The following is a 17,141-nucleotide window of genomic DNA, read 5'->3' on the forward strand; positions in this document are numbered from 1 at the left end:
CTAACTTCTTTTAAGGGTCTAGGAATTTATTGTATCTACTAGACTTAAAAATATTTACTATTTAACATATTGAATATATATATACTACACTGTGAGGTAAGTGTGAAAGTTTTTTTTCAACCACAGAGTCAAATTTGGGAGATCCTTACTTTAGTGAATACTGTTAATGAAGATAGTCCTGTTACTCATTGTTGTACTGATTTGAGCTCCTTTAAGAAAAAGTAGATTCTCCCTTACTGTACACTCCTTATAAGACATGTTATATGATGTTTGAAGCTAGGAATTCTCAGGTAGCATGTGGAATAAGAATAATGTCTGGTCAGTGACGTTAGCTAAAAGCAAACTATGTTAACATTTTTGTTGATAGCAAAGCCATCTCTACTTCTGTGTCATTTAATGGCTTAATATGCTGTTGAGTTTTTCTTAATTCTGTATATGGAATCATTAATTAGTCAGTGCATGACTGCAACCAAATTATATCAGGTAATGTTTATGCCATCATGAGTTGACATAGTCAGTGACTGATAAAATAAAAGTGATTACTCGGTTATTCTGTATATACCAGCAGAATAAGAACATCATGTCAAGAATATCTGAGGAGAGAGACCACAGATTTTTTTTTGGTCTAGGTTGCTGGAAATATTTGGCAAAAAATCTAGATGTTGACACTGCTTCCAAAATTACCTAACACATAAATCTAATGAGGAAACTGATTCCATGCCTTAAAAACCTGTGCTTCAGTGTTCATGGAAGCACTATTTACAACAGCCAGGACACGGAAGCAACCTAAGTGTCCATCGACAGATGAATGGATAAAGAAGATGTGGCACATATATACAATGGAATATTACTCAGCCATAAAAAGAAACAAAATTGAGTTATTTGTAGTGAGGTGGATGGACCTAGAATCTGTCATACAGAGTGAAGCAAGTCAGAAAGAGAAAAACAAATTCTGTATGCTAACACATATTTATGGAATCCAAAAAAAAAAAATGGTTCTGAAGAACCTAGGGGCAGGACAGGAATAAAGACACAGACATAGAGAATGGACTTGAGGACACGGGGAGGGGGAAGGGTAAGCTGGGACGAAGTGAGAGAGTAGCACTGACATATACACACTACCAAACGTAAAATAGATAGCTAGTGGGAAGCAGCCGCATAGCACAGGGATATCAGCTCGGTGCTTTGTAACCACCTAGAGGGGTTGGATAGGGAGAGTGGGAGGGAGACACAAGAGGGAGGGGATTTGGGGATATATGTATATGTATAGCTGATTCACTTTGTTATACAGAAGAAACTAACATAACATTATAAAGCAATTATACTCCAATAAAGATGTTAGAAAAAAGAAATCTGTGCTTAAAAACTGACCCAGCCCTCCTGATGTGATTCAGTGGGAAGTACACAGCATGACCTGTGTGGCACTCTTGCCAGAAATGGTTAATGTGAATCCCTTCACTAATAAACAACCAGACAGACCCACCCTGTGGACTGTTACCCTGAATTCTTAAAAAGTGTCAATGTCATGAAAGGAAAAAAAGGAACGATGGGGGATTCTTCTAGATTAGAGGAGACTTCACAGTTAAATGCAATGTGTGGTCCTTGATTGGATCTTGAACTGGGGAGAAACAGCCACAAAGGAAACTATTGGGTAATTAGAATATGGACTACACAATAGCTCATATAATTGTGTAGGTGTTAAACTTCTTGGGTACGATAATGGTATTGTGGTTATTGAAGAATGCTCATATTCTTAGGAGATACATGCTGCTGAAGGCTTTAGTGGCAAAGTATCAGGATGTCTAACTAATTTTCAAATGTTTCAGCAAAAGTAAAAAGGATTATAAATAAATACATATATAGAGAAATAAGGCAAATGTGGCAAAATGTTTGCAATTGGTTTATACAGGTGATGGGTAGATATGCATTTATTGTGCTATTCTTTTGACTTTAAGCCTTTTCAAAATAAAAAGTTAAAAAATAAAAGTTTGGTGGCTCCTCATTGCCACCAGGATAAAGCCCAAACCTTCTAGCATGACACAATTAACTTTTCAAGCCTCTCTCCTACTATTATTCATTGCCATATACGTCATACACCAGCCCCACCAGACTATTTACTTATCTGTGTGAGACAAAAATCCTACTCTAATGTAAAGGTCCAATTCAATTGTTACTTTCTCTCTGAAGTCTTAAAGACCCTTCTAAGCATCATATAGATAGAGAAAGAGAGAGGGACAGACTGACAGTTTAAATTCAGGACCTTAGCATAAATTAAACGATCTCTCTTCTCTAATAGAGATGTACGGTTATGTTCCTTTGGAATAATTAATGAAATAATCTTGTAATGTAGGCCACAGCCAGACTTCCTCTACTACAAAACAATATGCTGGTACCACTTATTTACTCTAGACATTTAAGAACTGTCTTTTCTTAACAGACATTATAAGAAGTCTGTACCACCATGAGTTTCATAATGCAGCATGCAAAACCTACACAATCTGTCTGAACCCTTCTCACACCTCCTCCCTTTTTCAGAGTCAAAAAGGAGAACATGACTAGCAACAACCTTGCTTTTCACTGCTATTTCTAGATCATTATTCTCTCCTTCAGTCTCGATTTTCTCTTAGTTATACCATGTCCTTCCACCCTCACAGTCTGAGCTTCTGTCCACCTCTAGGATACCTCATACTGTCCTAAGACTTTGGCACTTAAGTCACTTAATTTTCCGTCTGAGAAGGAATGCAATTTATAGGTTTAGAAATGCGCGAGCAGCTGTGTCTGTGCTTATAACTGCTGAATTTGTAATTGAAGTAGGTGGAGGGAGGTTCTTCTGGTAACCTTAGAAATCTTGGCTTTTAAAATGGCTGAAGTTGAAAGTTTACTCAGCTGCTTTGGTTTTGGAAACTGTATTTGGGTTTTGAAAATTTTAAGCTCTAAAACATATTTTAAGCCTTTTTATCAGCTAAGGTCAAGCCCACTTGATTTCATTCCTTGCAGAGACTAGGGACTCTCTTAGGCTTGCAGTGAAAATGGTTCAACACATTTTTCCCAGCAGGCAGAAGGAAGTCATCCTTCTCATGATTTTCATTCCATACATTTAATGATTGTAAAGTTGTTTTGTGATAGTTGTTTTGGTTCTGACGTATGCAAAACTGAAGTTTTTTATTAATTTATTTTCCTTTTCTGCTTATGCCCTAGTCATGCATATTCATTATGCCATGAGTATATCCAAGGCTTTGCAGTAACATTTGCAATTCATGAAATTTAAATTTTTTTACGTTTTTAAAAATCTTTAAATTATATCTTAATCATAGATTTTACTTATCAAAAGTAATAAAACTCAAATTGCTCCATTTTTAAGAAAAAAATTACACTAATCCTTTAAGTACATTTCTTGTAGAAAGACTTGAAATACTGGTGGCCTTAGTTCCAAAAGAAGGATTTTCTCAATACTTTGTGGTTCTATGACATTTTAATGTGTTTTTCTTATAGCTGATCTTAAATTGGAATTAAATTTTTTTTTTTTTTGGTTAAAAAGTTGTTCTTGTTAAAATTTATATGGGGTTAGCTTTGAAAAGGTTAACATAAGTTTGAGAATTATAACATTTTGTTCTGTTTTTAAAACTATAAGCTTTGTGACTGTTTTGGAACTGTACATTAAGCATGTCTTTTTATTCTCATGTTCCATAGTTATCACTTAATCATGAATGGCTAAGGCAGTTGGCTTGCTATCACGAGTATAGAGCAATACTAGTGAATTGGTAGAAGTCTCTTCAGTACTTTGATTCCTTTGGGATTATTAGTTAAGTGATAATCCAGGGTTTTTTGTTGACATAGAAAAAGTTCCTCTCCTTTCCACCACATGCACTAACTTTTTAAAAATGATTTATCGGGCTTCCCTGGTGGCGCAGTGGTTGGGAGTCCGCCTGCCGATGCAGGGGACACGGGTTCGTGCCCCGATCCCGGAAGATCCCACATGCCGCGGAGCGGCTGGGCCCGCGAGCCATGGCCGCGGAGCCTGTGTGTCCGGAGCCTGTGCTCCGCGACGGGAGAGGCCACAGCAGTGAGAGGCCCGCGTACAGCAAAAAAAAAAAAAAAAAAAGATTTATCATTTGGGAACAGATGAAATAGAAAACTTATTATTTATGTTTAGTATATGAACAGGAAGTGGATGTGGGATACTGGATGAGGAAGGCAATTTATCATTTATGTTTCTTGTTTTAAACTGGCTGATATCGTCTGTTAATTTTTTTAATACACTTTGGTTAGAAATAAAGTTTGAAGAAAAATCTAGAATATGCTTGGGTTCATTACCCTCCTCAATTCCACAAAGCAGAAAAGACAGTAAAGGCTAATGTATATTATTTACTCCTTGATAGAAACTGTACCTTGATATCTTCCATCTTCTCTTCTGCCTGTTTCTGTTATACCTATTAAGTCCTAAACCCCTAGCTTCCTGCTTCAGCTTTCTGTGCTCTATTTTCTAGCCTCAAAATAGAAGTTAACACTGATCGCCAGGAAGGAACCAAAAAGCGTCCTCACTAACCCAGATGGGAGTTCCCCCAGATTCAGGACCTCCCATCTGCACCACTGTCCTGCGTGTGTGATCCCTTCCTGTCTCTGGCAGTAGGGAATAGGAGAAGCTCTCTGTGCCTTTCCAGGTGGCTAGCTAGCTTTCCACCCTTCCTGTGTGTAGCAGGTTTTAATCTTTTATAATGATTGATTGGTTTTAATTAATCCACAGGGGTTAAGTGTCCATTGGTTGATGATGGTGGAAATAATAACAGCAGCAGCAGCTAGCCTTATTGAGAGCCCGCCACATGCCAGGCACTGCGATAGGCACCTAACGTATTAATCTACCTGCAACACAGGTGGGGTATTCTCCCCAGTATACAGAAAAAGGAACCCAGACCCAAGTTATTGTTCATGACTTGTAATTTTATCATATTAAGTCACTATTTCACGAATTCTGAGATGATTCAGTTTTCACATGGAAGAGTAAGGCAGTTTTTCAAGAATTCATTTTTAAGGGATAAAGACTAATATTCTACATTGAGTCAAAAATTAAAGTAGAAAGTTTCTGCAGTTTTTGAGAATTGGTAGAGAAATCCAAACAACCCAGTAATTTTCTTTAGCCGTATTCTTGTTTATTTTTCTAAATTTTTACTGCTGATTTGTCTTCCTTTCCACAACAATGAGTACTTATGGAGAGTATTGTAAGTCTATGATTTCAAGTTAACACTTATTTTCTTAGAAGCATGGATGTTAAAAATAACTAGCTGTCCTTCCAACTTAAAAAAGTGTTAACTGAATTATGGTTTATACATGATTCTCAGGATATAAGACATAACAAGTATTCTATGGTTTTCACTTTTTTTGAGGACAACCCTCAGCCGGCCTTAGTGTCATCCCAGTGGTAGGTAGAATATTTAATGGAGCTGAGCACTGTTTTGATCTGCTGGAGTATTTGTCATGTCTTTGTCGTGTGGATAAACTGTCTAGAAAACCTAGTTTGCATTCAGGAAGTAGGTGACTTCCTAAAGGAGTCTTTGGAAATTCCACTTTTTCTCTCTACATTGAAGGAAATTGAGAAAGGAACATGGGAAGCTGGAAGACTTAAAGGTGTTCCCATCCAGCCAGATGGATGAAACAAAATGACTTTTTCTGTTAGACTGGGCTTTTGTGTAAAGCAGTAGGCCCTCTGGGGAAAGATATCAGCTTGAGTAATTAACTTGTGATTATGCAAAGATCAATTTACCTAGCCTCTGTTTTTCTTCTTTCTTTTTTATTGCCTTGGGCTACCTCATTTCTTATTACCATCTTCACTGTATATGGCGGGGGGGGAGGTTAGGAAAGTGGCAGAGATAATAATGGGAGCCCAACTTGTCCATTTTTCTTTCATTAACAATTTTGTTAAAGAGAAAAGAAATTAAGCCAGTTTATTTGGGCAATAGTTGTTTTCTCCTAAGGTTAGATACACAAGAATTTTGCAGAAGGGCTCCTAAGTACAGTTATTACGTGGCCCCTCTGGGTTGAGTAAATCAAATATAATCAATCATAATAATTTGTTTTTTATAGCACGTAAGAATCCTTTCTTGTATATTCACATATGATCCTTACAATAGTGCCTGATATGTAGCAAGGATTTATTAAATGTTTGTCAAATACTGGATGAATATATAACAGTTTTGTGAAATAAGTAGGATTGGTATTTATCAACACTTTTAAAATTAGGAAAACTGAGATTCTGTTTCAATTTTTAGCTTAAAATCATACAGATGTTAAGTTCTATCTTTTTTCTGCCACAAAACTCTGAGTGCGTGCAATTCAATGTATTTTCAGAGAACTTTACCACAGCAAGGATTTTTCTTCTCTTTCTTTTTTTTCTTTTTTTTTTTTTTTTAATGAGGCAAAAACGCTAGCATGTTTTCTGTGCTGGAAAGCTACTGGGGTCTTTTCCAGCTTTTTTATTCAGCTAGAGCAGCTCCTGACTCCTTAGACATTCATTAGTGCTGGGCAGAGCCCTCCGACTGGAATGCTAGAAGAAAAGCCATGCTAGAAAGTAATGCTTTCAGGAGCCTAGAAATTCCTGGGAGAAGGTAGCGTTATTATTTTATCCCCCACTCCGGCTTTTCTTTCTCTTAGATGTTCCACTTTACTCTTCATTCTATGTTGCTGACAAGAAAGTGCTTATTGCAACTGATTGTATGCTTTAATCTTTAAAAATTTTTTTTTATTTGAAAGAAGGAAATTAGTAGAATTTCAGTTCATCCAACAGGTATTTATTGATCATTTACTGTGTGCTGGGCACTACTTGAGGTTCTGGGAGTCTGCAGCAAAAGACAAGACAAAGTCCTTTTCTCTCGGACATTATCATTGGAGAGTGACAATCAACAGCATCACAGCAAATAAGTTTTATGATATATTAGAAAGTGATAAGTGTTATAGATAGGGAGAGCAGGGTAGGGAGACTGGGGTTGCTGAGGCATTTACCATCTCTTGCACCAAGCTTCGTTTTTGTTTTTTGTTCTTTTGATAGACAGATAGAGATAGATAGGTAATATCTATCTCATCATCTCATCTGACATACCATATTTATTTGCTTGTTTATCATCTCCCCTCCTTCCTAGTTCCCAGCAGCTTATAAACTCCATGAGGGCAAGGGTATTTTTTTACCTATTTTGTTGGCTGTTGTATTCCTGGGGGACAGAAGAGTGCCTGGATTCCAATAGATGCACAAACTGTATTTGTTGGATGAATGAATTGAATGCATTTTTTAATAGCGTGGTCAGAATAAGCTTCACTGACATCTGAGTAGAGATATGACAGGAAAGGGAGTATGTCATGTGGCAATCTCGAGGAACATTGTTCCAGGCAGAGGGCCCAGTGTGGCTGGAGCAGAGTCAACAAAGGGAGAGAAATAAGAGATGAGATCAGAGAGGTAATAGGGGCCAGATCATGGGAAAGCTTTGAAGGCCATTGTAGGACTCTGGGCTAAGGACTGAGGAAGGTAAGCTGTTGTAGGGTTTGAGTGATGGAGTGACATCACTATAGTTCCTCTGCTGGAAACAGACCAAAGGAGGGCAAAGGTAAAAGAGTGAAAACAAGATCAGAGGCCGTTACAAAATGTAGGCAAGAGATGATAGTGACTTGGGCCAGGGGATAGCAATGGAGGTGATGTAAAGTGATCAGATTCTGTATTTGCATTATTTTGAAGGTAAGGCAAACAGGTTTGCTAATGGGTTGGGTATGAGAGAAAGAAAGGTTTTTACGTTGCAGCATTGAGGAAGGAATTGAGCCCGAGAAGATACAGGATCAACAGTTTTGAGGGGAGGAAATAGGGATCAATTTGGCTGTGTTTCGATGATTGTCAGACATCCAAGTAGAACTGTCAGGTAGATGGTAGGTAGGCTCCAGTCTACAAAAGGTGTGAGCATGTAGATGGTACTGAAAGCCTGGATACTGGGTGAGACCATCTAGGGGACAAGTGTCAAAAAGGAAGGGATCTGAGGACTAAGCCTTTGGGTATTTGAGTGTTTAGTATTCAAAGACAGGAGGAAGAACCCACAAAGGAGACTGAGAAAGATTGATAAGTGAGGTAAAAGGGCAACCAGCGAGTATTCTCTGGAAGCCAAGAGCAGGAAAAGTGTTTCAGGAGGAGGAAGTGATCGTCCGTGTCCTTGCTGCTAGATTAATTACTAAGATGAGGACTGAGAATTGAGCACTGGTCTAAGCAATTTAGAGGTGACCTTGACAGTTTTGGGAAGTGGTTGGCAGCAAAAGTTTGGTTGAAATGAGTTCAAGAGAGAAGAGAGTAAAGGAATTATAGACAGCAAATATAGAAAAATTGATAAAACAGGAGAGATGGGGGCAATTTTGAGATCAGTGTCCTTGAATAGCAAGTTTATATCCAAAATTGAAAAGAGGAGTTGGAGTGTAAAGTAATTCAATAACCAGTAGATGGTTATGCTTATTTCAGTGTTTAAAATCATTTATCATAGGAAGATTTAGACTGGATAGATTTATGATTTTGGTAGCCAACTAGTCAAGCACTGTGGTGTTTTCCAGCAGAATAATGGTAGCTGGGTAACCTCATTTTTCCAAAATTCACTTGGGCAGGGCATGTAATTAGTAGCATAGCTTTCTTTTGTAGGGCTAAATGGAGAATCTTTTTTGCAACTTATTAACATACTTGTTTCTAAAATAAAATTATTGGCACTTTATGTTGAAAAATGGAGAATTCTTTCCCAAAGACAGAAAAGAAAAATAATTCTTCCCTTTTTCAAAAAAAAAAAAGAAAAGAAATTTTTTTTTCCTACTACTTTTCTGAAATGTATAGTCTACTATTGGTTTGTTTGATTTTCTAATTTTTTTTTTTTTTTTTTTTAACTTTTCAGGCCGGAGTGAGACAGCTTTATGTACAGATTGACTTTGCGGCCATGTAAATGAATGAAAGAAATTATGCCTTTTGGGGGACCTAATTTTTTCTGGTACTGTACAATCCTAATTATGGTACCTAACTTTTTAAAAGGAGGAATCATCACTACAACTCCCCAGCACCAAGTAGACCAGGCAGAGTCAGCCGATTGTGCTCTGCCAGGAGTTTACAACTAAGGGATCAGAATTAAGAGGATCTCTCCTGGACTTCTGGTCTTCTGTGCTTCTTCCCTCCAAACCATTTTGATTTCTGAGGTTTCTAGTTTTGTTCCAGGGTATTGTTTTCTGTTTGTTTGTTTCCTTTTTTTTTCATTTCAAATGCCCTCACTCCCACCCCTCATCCTAGCCAGTAAGAAATTCAGACAGTGGGCCTCTAATCATCTGGAATGTCTTCACTGAAGCTGCTGGAAACCAATGCTTTCATTCCCAGAAAACCAGTGTTATTTAAAAAAAAAAAAGAAAAATGGAAATCTGCTTTATATGTAATGTCACAATTGTTGACGTTCTTCAATATAATCACGTTTGTAAAATTGTTTGTACCTTGCAAACTTATGAACCAAACCATATTGGGTTTTCAAAGTGCCTTTGTATCAGAAAATGTATTTGCCAGCATAGAAATGTAACATCAAAGGTCATGTATATGTTTTTTTTTAATGGGTATTATGTATTCTGTACAAAATAAGACTCTTGTTAGTAATGTATACAGATGTCTTTTTGTGTACTTGCAGCATAGCTTTAGATATATAAAAATCTACCTTTTATTACTTTATCCCATCAAAAAATAAAAGGTGTTATTTTGCTTTTTAAATCAAATTCAATTATTACATTAAATTATTTTGTGTACTGTGTTTTCAAAACTTTGCAAATGCTTCTGTTATACAGACGGGTGTTTTGACTTACTTAAAACATCTGCTAAATTCCAAATTTCTATGAAAGCTACTGTGTCTGTGATAAACTTTCATATATCTCTCCTTGCTGTTTTTATAGATTCTATTAATGAAAAGGCATGTAGAGCGAAGGCAGAAATGGTTGTGACAATGTTACTTTGCTTTTTCATTCTTCAAATGCCAAGTCATACGTTTTCCTGTGCAAGTGTTACACAAATACAGTTGCTTTCAGGAATCCTAAAGCAGCATTTTATTGACTTTGAAGTATTGAAGGTACTGAGTAAATGTGGTAACATAGAACTCTTCCTAACACAGGTATCTTGGAAGTTAATAAATAAGTTGATTTCTAGGCTCTTGTGTGTTTGAAAAATAAAATTGCAATTTGAGATAAGTGCTTGAATGTTCTACTTAAATATTCTCTGTGTTTTATGAAGAAATTGTTCTGAATAGACATTTTCCCATTGTACTTCATTTTATCACAATGTATTATATATTCCCTTTTAACTGAAAGGGAAAAAATAAAATTGTTGGGGGGAAAACCCTGCAGGATGGAAATGAATGTTTAGAATGTAGATCAGTAATAAGCACTTTTTCACTGATGTGGCAGAAATCACTGTTGATTTTGTCTAAGTTTCAAGGTATCTGTTTCCCTATTTCTGACCTACAACTTACGAAATATACTGTGTTAGGAAAACTATAGACTCCTTTCTTCATGCTTTTCTAAACCGCTGCAGATTGCTATGGACTGTTGATAGTCCCCTTTTTGCAGATTAAGTAGTATTTTCAAAACATTTTTACTTACTGCCAGGCAGTTCTAAAGCTAAGAATTACTGCAGTAGAATGCATTTAACTGAAACAATTGTTACGATGTTTCAGGAGGGAAATATAAAAGGAAATGTCCTGATAATGGTACTGCTTTTTCATTATAAGTAGTCACTTGGAAGTTTGCATCCACTACCAAGCCTGATAGAAGCCTGCGATATTCTATAGGTTCTGGCATATTGTGGAAAATGAAAGATCTAGATGAAGGTGGGGATTTTAGATGTGTGCCTTTAAAAACTAATTATGTGAAACTGTACTGATATTTCACATACAGAGATAATTTTTGCACTGGCCTGTAAAATTTACAGTGCACATTGAAGATCCAATTCTGCCTTTCACTGAGGCCTCCATTCCAAGTGAAGTTTCTTGTCAAAATATGCATCACTTTATTTAACTACGCTCTCAGTACAAAAGTGCATGAGTATGGTTTTTTTCTTTGATAAGGAATAGAGTATATATATAGGACATTTGACTGAGATGAAACTCTTAGTTTTGCACCTGTTAAAAGAGATCTCCAGTTCATATCATTTAGCAGGTTGGCATTAACATTTATGCAGCAGGACAAAAAGGAATTTTCTTCTCCCCCTTAGGAAATACTTTGTCTTCTCAATGTTCTTGGCATAGATGTATTGCTAAAGTAGATAATTTCACTGAGAAATACTCCTTGATTATTCTTATAAATTTAGAATGTCCCTATTGTTGGCCTAATTCTTGGGGAAAAAAAGCTGAGTATAACTTTGCTAATATTTTAAAAACCAAATATTCTCTGGAGAAAAAATTTGTATCGCTCAGGGAATGTTTACCTTGCCAAGTAAACTTCCCCAAAGAGAAATCTACCTATACTAGTTTTGTGTTTTTAAATCTAGATTATATTGATAGAGATGAAGGGCTTAACCTATGTACGGCTCCCTTATTTTGCTTACTCCTTGTGCACTTTGTGAAGGACAGTATCTAGTTTATCTGTAGCTCAGTGTTCCTCCCACATCCCCATGGCATCTTCTGCAGAGGCATAAAGAAGTGGTAACAGATGTTACTGGCATTTCCCATGTACCTGGAATGCTCCAGCGTTCTTCAAAGCCTACTACTGGTAAACACCAATAACCAAAATACTGTGACTTTTGTGCACCTTTGTAAAGCAGCCAAATCGTTGGCTCCAGATGCAGATGATCAGAGTTCTATAATGTTTTTACCTACCATGGTATAATCAGTTTTACAGAATTATTAATATGGTAGCATCCTCTTATATAATGCTGGGATTTAAGAACAAAAATAATTCATTGCTTAACATAGAATTTTACATCCAAGGAGACTGTCCTTAGAAGCAGTCTCATTCTACCTCTCACTTTACAGATGAGAAAATTGAAGCCCAGAAATGCTGTCATTTATTCAAGGTCACAGAGATAATTAGTGGCAAAGCCAAGACCAGAATCCAGGTTTTCTGACTTACTGTGCTTTGTCTCCAGTGTAATTTTGTAAATGTGTTGAAGAAGCATTTTTAAATAAAGGACGTCTGACCTCCATTTTTGGTACATTAAGGCACTTTGTAAATGGAGTTTTTTTATTGTCTTATTTTTCATAGCTAATTATGAGATTTAGAATATTATTTCCATAGTATTCTTTATGAAAGATATGATTAATTTTTTTTACTCTTTTTTACTCTTCTGGAACCAGTTTCTGATTTAAAAAAAAAAAAAGTGACAGGTGTGCATTGGATACTTTTAACTTGTGAGTAAATTTTTCTGTTAATTGCCCAAGACTAAATCCAATTTAAGGATTGTTTAGTTTCTTTATTTTGTTTAAATTCTGTGAATTGGTGCTTTTTAGAAACCAAGCTAATTCATAGGTCATATCATTTCATCCTTGTTAAGTTTTCAGTCACCGGAGAGCTCTTGAATTCTTAACGTTATTCTCAGAGCCACACAAAATTGAGCGTTAAATGTTGTATAGAATAAAACAAAAATTTTAATAGGGTAAAATTTTGAAGTCTTATCAGAATCCCAGATGTTAAACTGCTACTTCTACTTTCAACTCTTCATTAAAAGAATGACCTTGAGAAAGTTAAAAAAAAAAAGAGAAAGTTAAACTTTTTTTCTTTGTCACTATCTTCGAAACAAATTATTTTCTACTTCACCAGAACTTTGACAAAAAAGGAAATTATTTTATTCTTTAAAGAACATTCAATAAAAGTTTTATTCGTAGAGAATTCTTTCAAGACACAATCCCCAAAAGCCTTAGTGATCCAGACAATGAAAAATTATGTATCAAAAAAAGTATTTGCAGAGAAGTATAGTTCTATTTAAAGGTCAAATCGAGGTCTTTGATGAGGGTGCCTTTGGTTTATGTTTAACCATTTCCTAACTACAAATTATACAGAAAGGGTGGGGTTACTTTTATTAAGTGTTTATGTATCAGGCTCTTTGTATGGCCTTTTTCATGTTATCACATTTAAAATCCTTTTTTTTTTTTTTTTTTTTTTTCTTTTTTTTTTTCTTTTTGCGGTATGCGGGCCTCTCACTGCTGTGGCCTCCCCCGTTGCGGAGCACAGGCTCCGGACGCGCAGGCCCAGCGGCCATGGCTCACGGGCCCAGCCGCTCCGCGGCATATGGGATCCTCCCAGACCGGGGCACGAACCCGTATCCCCTGCATCGGCAGGCGGACTCTCAACCACTGCGCCACCAGGGAGGCCCTAAAATCCTATTTTTATAAAGAAAGATTTTTCCATGATTTTGATCCATAGATCTTTTTCGGATATATTTTATCTTCTGATTCTCCTAACATTCTTGTGAGGAAGGAATTACTTCATAACTCCATTTGACAGATGAGGAAGCTATTTCGAGAGAATGTAAATGACCTAACTGGGGGATAGCCAGTGGTAGAGCACTGACTCTAGATCCAGTACTTCTTGGGGACAACTACTCTTTTTTGTATGTCATTCTACAATGATTTAAAGGTCCAAGAAGTTGTAGCAGATCTAAACGCACTCGTATAAAATCATGAACCATCACCATGAAAAAATTGATACAGGGGAATAGTTGTTATATATACATTGGTTAGACTCATTCCTTCTTTGGATGCTCTCTTATGCTTATTACCTTTGCCATTTAACTTAAACTGTGCAGGCTAAAAAGAGCAATCAGAGCTCTTTTAAGCACTTTTAAGAACTTTTTTTTTTTTTAAAAAGTAAAGTTTTCTTGACAGAGTAAGCTGCTTAAAAGGGACTGATTCAATAGTGTCAGCACCAGTGTGTGAAGAGAAACTGAACTCCTGGCCAAGAGACATTAACCTAATTAGTAGGAAGTTGTCTTCCAAGAAGTACAAATAATTTTGCACTGCATGAGAGGGATACATAGGATTTGATTTACAACATTATATTTTATAGACACCTATTCAGAAGGGAGAAATATATTTCACAATTAGTAGTAATCTATGCTTAAACTTAATAATATTTAACTTTGAACTCTTCCCATGGCTTTGAAAATTTAATATTTGTAATTTTGATCCTGATGGAAAGTCTGTAAAAAAGAATGTCTTTGTCTCATACATCCTGTTGTCACCACACTTAGCATGAATTTACACTTAACGCACTTAGTAAATGTTTGGATAACGAGTGAGTAAATATTGTAGACAGCAGTGGATACACAAGTAAGGACTGGGGACAGGTAAACCAGTAATTTACTGTTTATTACAGAAGACATCTTAGCTTTTCTTTGGCATTTTTGCACAAATAAGTGAGTTTATATTCACTTCGGCCATTTTTTTTTTCAAGTAGCCCTGTAAGCTAGCTGCTCCTTCATTTTAATACAGGAACAGTGGAAATATTGAGATGTTTTCCATTTTGCATGCTGTTGGACAGGAATTTCGTAGAACTGGGACTGTGGAACCTGGGTCACTTGAATTTTTATATTTTGTATAGCCAAATGAGAAACCACACTCTCCTTTGTTTTTATAGAAAATTGCCATATTCCTATTCTTTAAGGACCTGTGTATAACATTCTATTTCATTTATCCCAGATGTATTTTCATCCAAAACTCTTTCAAAGGTATATCTTGAAGGTACTTCTATAAAAACAACACTACATGTATTCATTAAGTGATTTAAACATTCCTAAGATAGTTTTTATCTTCTCTGTCTTTTTCCCCTCTAAATACTAAATTTCAGTAGAGCTTCTCTTTATTTCTTTACTTATTTTCCATCTCTTTTCATTGCTTCTGCCAATGTAAAACTTCCCTTTTTCACTAGTGGAAAAAAAAAACTTTATTTTGAATTTTAGTATTTGAGTTTTATGTATCATGTATCATGCATCGATTAGGCTCAATGAAGATTCTATTCTGAACTACACATATCTTGTCAAGAGCTTGCCAAGTAATCATCTCACTGCTTCCTCTAATAGCAAATTCAGTGATATTTCTGCCCAAGTGATATTTTGCCCCAACATTTGTGACTTTGATCAATACACAGAATGGGTCTTTTATATCAGAAATACTGTGAATGAAAAATTGCTAAATCCTATTCTAAACACCCCTACAACTCTTTACCTCCCTGTCTTTAATGGTTTCTAAACATATGGCCAAGTTTGAATTTGGGTTTGATTCCTGTGGTGAAGAGTATGGCATCAAAACATTTCTAAATAAACGTTTGAGTACAAGCCTAGGTTGGAATGTCAAAGACTATGTTGTAATTTGGTTTGAATATGCTAAAGTGAGCAATTATGATTTGCCTAAGAACAACACAACAAATTCATAATGTATATTTCACTTTTTTCTACTTGAAGACATTCATGTATATGTTTTGTTTAACCTCAGATGTATTTAAAAAGAATGATAAACAATTATCAAAATTCTTCCAATAAAATTTCTGTTTAAAAATCTTTACCTGAATTGTGTCTATTAGTTTGATGAACTGAAAAGAACACAGTGAATTTAACAGTTATTGGAACAGATTCTGGAGGACTTAAGGAATGGAAGGGAAAGAATGATTCTCAGGGCCCAGAAACAGCAAAGTTGATCAGGAAAGAGGAGATGGCAGGAGACTTGGAAATGTCTTGACATTGTGAAGATCCTCGTTGTGGATCCTCCTACTCATTATTTTACCTCATAAACAAGTCTTAAAAGTATTTCCAGACATTACCATTAACCCCAAATTGTTCTCTCACATCATTCCCTATGATCTCAGCTTATAGGAAATGAAGACCAAAAACATCTGACATGAGCCTCCATTATCCTTCCAAATTTTTTCCCTCTAATCAGAAGAAATTCTTTTTTTTCAGTAACTTCTCCACAAAACCCCAGATCCTACTCATCCCACCTTCTGAAACATACTCTTACAAGGCAGCCTCTTCCTACTATCAATCTTTGCCACACAGTGAGGGCTTCATCCTCAGTGTGTCTGTTGTCAAGCATCTTACATGTGGTCTACATGTGCTTCTTCCACTTCCTTTCTAACCATTTCTGTAGCTCCTAGTAATATTGCTTCACTCCTCCCTAGTTTGTGGAGTTAATCAAAGGCCATCGGTGGCTTGATTCTTGTCACAACTGTGGCAGAACTACCAGCATCTCAAATTCAACAAAAAGAAAAGAATACATTTACCTTTCCCACTCAGATCTCTTTTCAACTACCATTTCTGTCAGAATTCCTTACAGAATTCTTAGAAATCTAAACGTCGCCTTTGCCACACCCCCGTTTCCTGAATCCCCCTATCACAAAGTCCTCATTGTGTTAGGGGAACCACTGACTGAAACCGCCTACCCTACCCAGGCATCACAGCAACCACTTGCATGAGTTATCCTACAACAGGAGGTCCTGGTAACGAACGCGGAACTAACAAGCTACCACCAACCGGAAGAATTCGGGAAGGGTCAAAAGGAGAGAGGAGATGCCAGTCGTATGTCCTACCACACTCCCAGAATCCTCCTCGCTGGAATCCATCTTAGCTGAGCGATGCACGTGCCACCAGGAAGGACCCTGAGGCAGAGTGACTGGCCAGAGACAACCCGGAAACTAAACCAATTACCGTGAAACCCGAGATGGCAAGCCACGTGGCAGAGCAGTTCTCCTGGGTTCCCTTACCCTCCTGCTCTCCACCCAGGCACCCCTTCCCAATAAAGTCTCTTGCTTTGTCAGCACATGTGTCTCCTTGGACAATTCATTTCCGAGTATTAGACGACAGCCCACTCTCGGGCCCTGGAAGGGGTCCCCCTCCCTGCAACAATTCTTTGCAAATCTTTTAAATTCACCTTTCCATTCCCACTGCCCTACTCTAGTACTTCATTGATAACTGTACGCAGAGTCACTCTGAGGAACTGTCTGACTTCCCATCTCTTCCATGCCCAGCTCTAGCCACCTCCATTTCAGCACACACACACACACAACACACCACAAAAACAATTCTGGCCTTAGGCAGGAAGTACAAGGAATTTCTGCTGAATCAGACTCCTGTCCAGGCCCTTTAAAAACATTTCCCCTAACCTGGTTTCCTGATTACCTTCTGCTTGCCC

At 36.9% G+C, this 17,141-nt stretch overlaps 1 protein-coding gene across 1 annotated transcript in view; it reads left to right on the forward strand.

The window, feature by feature from the left end:
• SLC30A7 (solute carrier family 30 member 7) overlaps window positions 1–15,518 on the forward strand; it is a 79,670-nt gene extending 64,152 nt beyond the window's left edge. The window contains exon 11 of the mRNA XM_082616183.1: window positions 8,898–15,518. Within this exon, the coding sequence (XP_082472309.1) occupies window positions 8,898–8,945 (48 nt within the window). The 3' untranslated portion in view covers window positions 8,946–15,518. The remainder of the gene's footprint in view (window positions 1–8,897) is intronic.
• Window positions 15,519–17,141: the final 1,623 nt, after the last annotated feature.

The sequence above is a fragment of the Mesoplodon mirus genome, assembly GCF_964341445.2.
Source record: "Mesoplodon mirus genome assembly, chromosome: 3".
NCBI classification, from domain to species: domain Eukaryota; kingdom Metazoa; phylum Chordata; class Mammalia; order Artiodactyla; family Ziphiidae; genus Mesoplodon; species Mesoplodon mirus.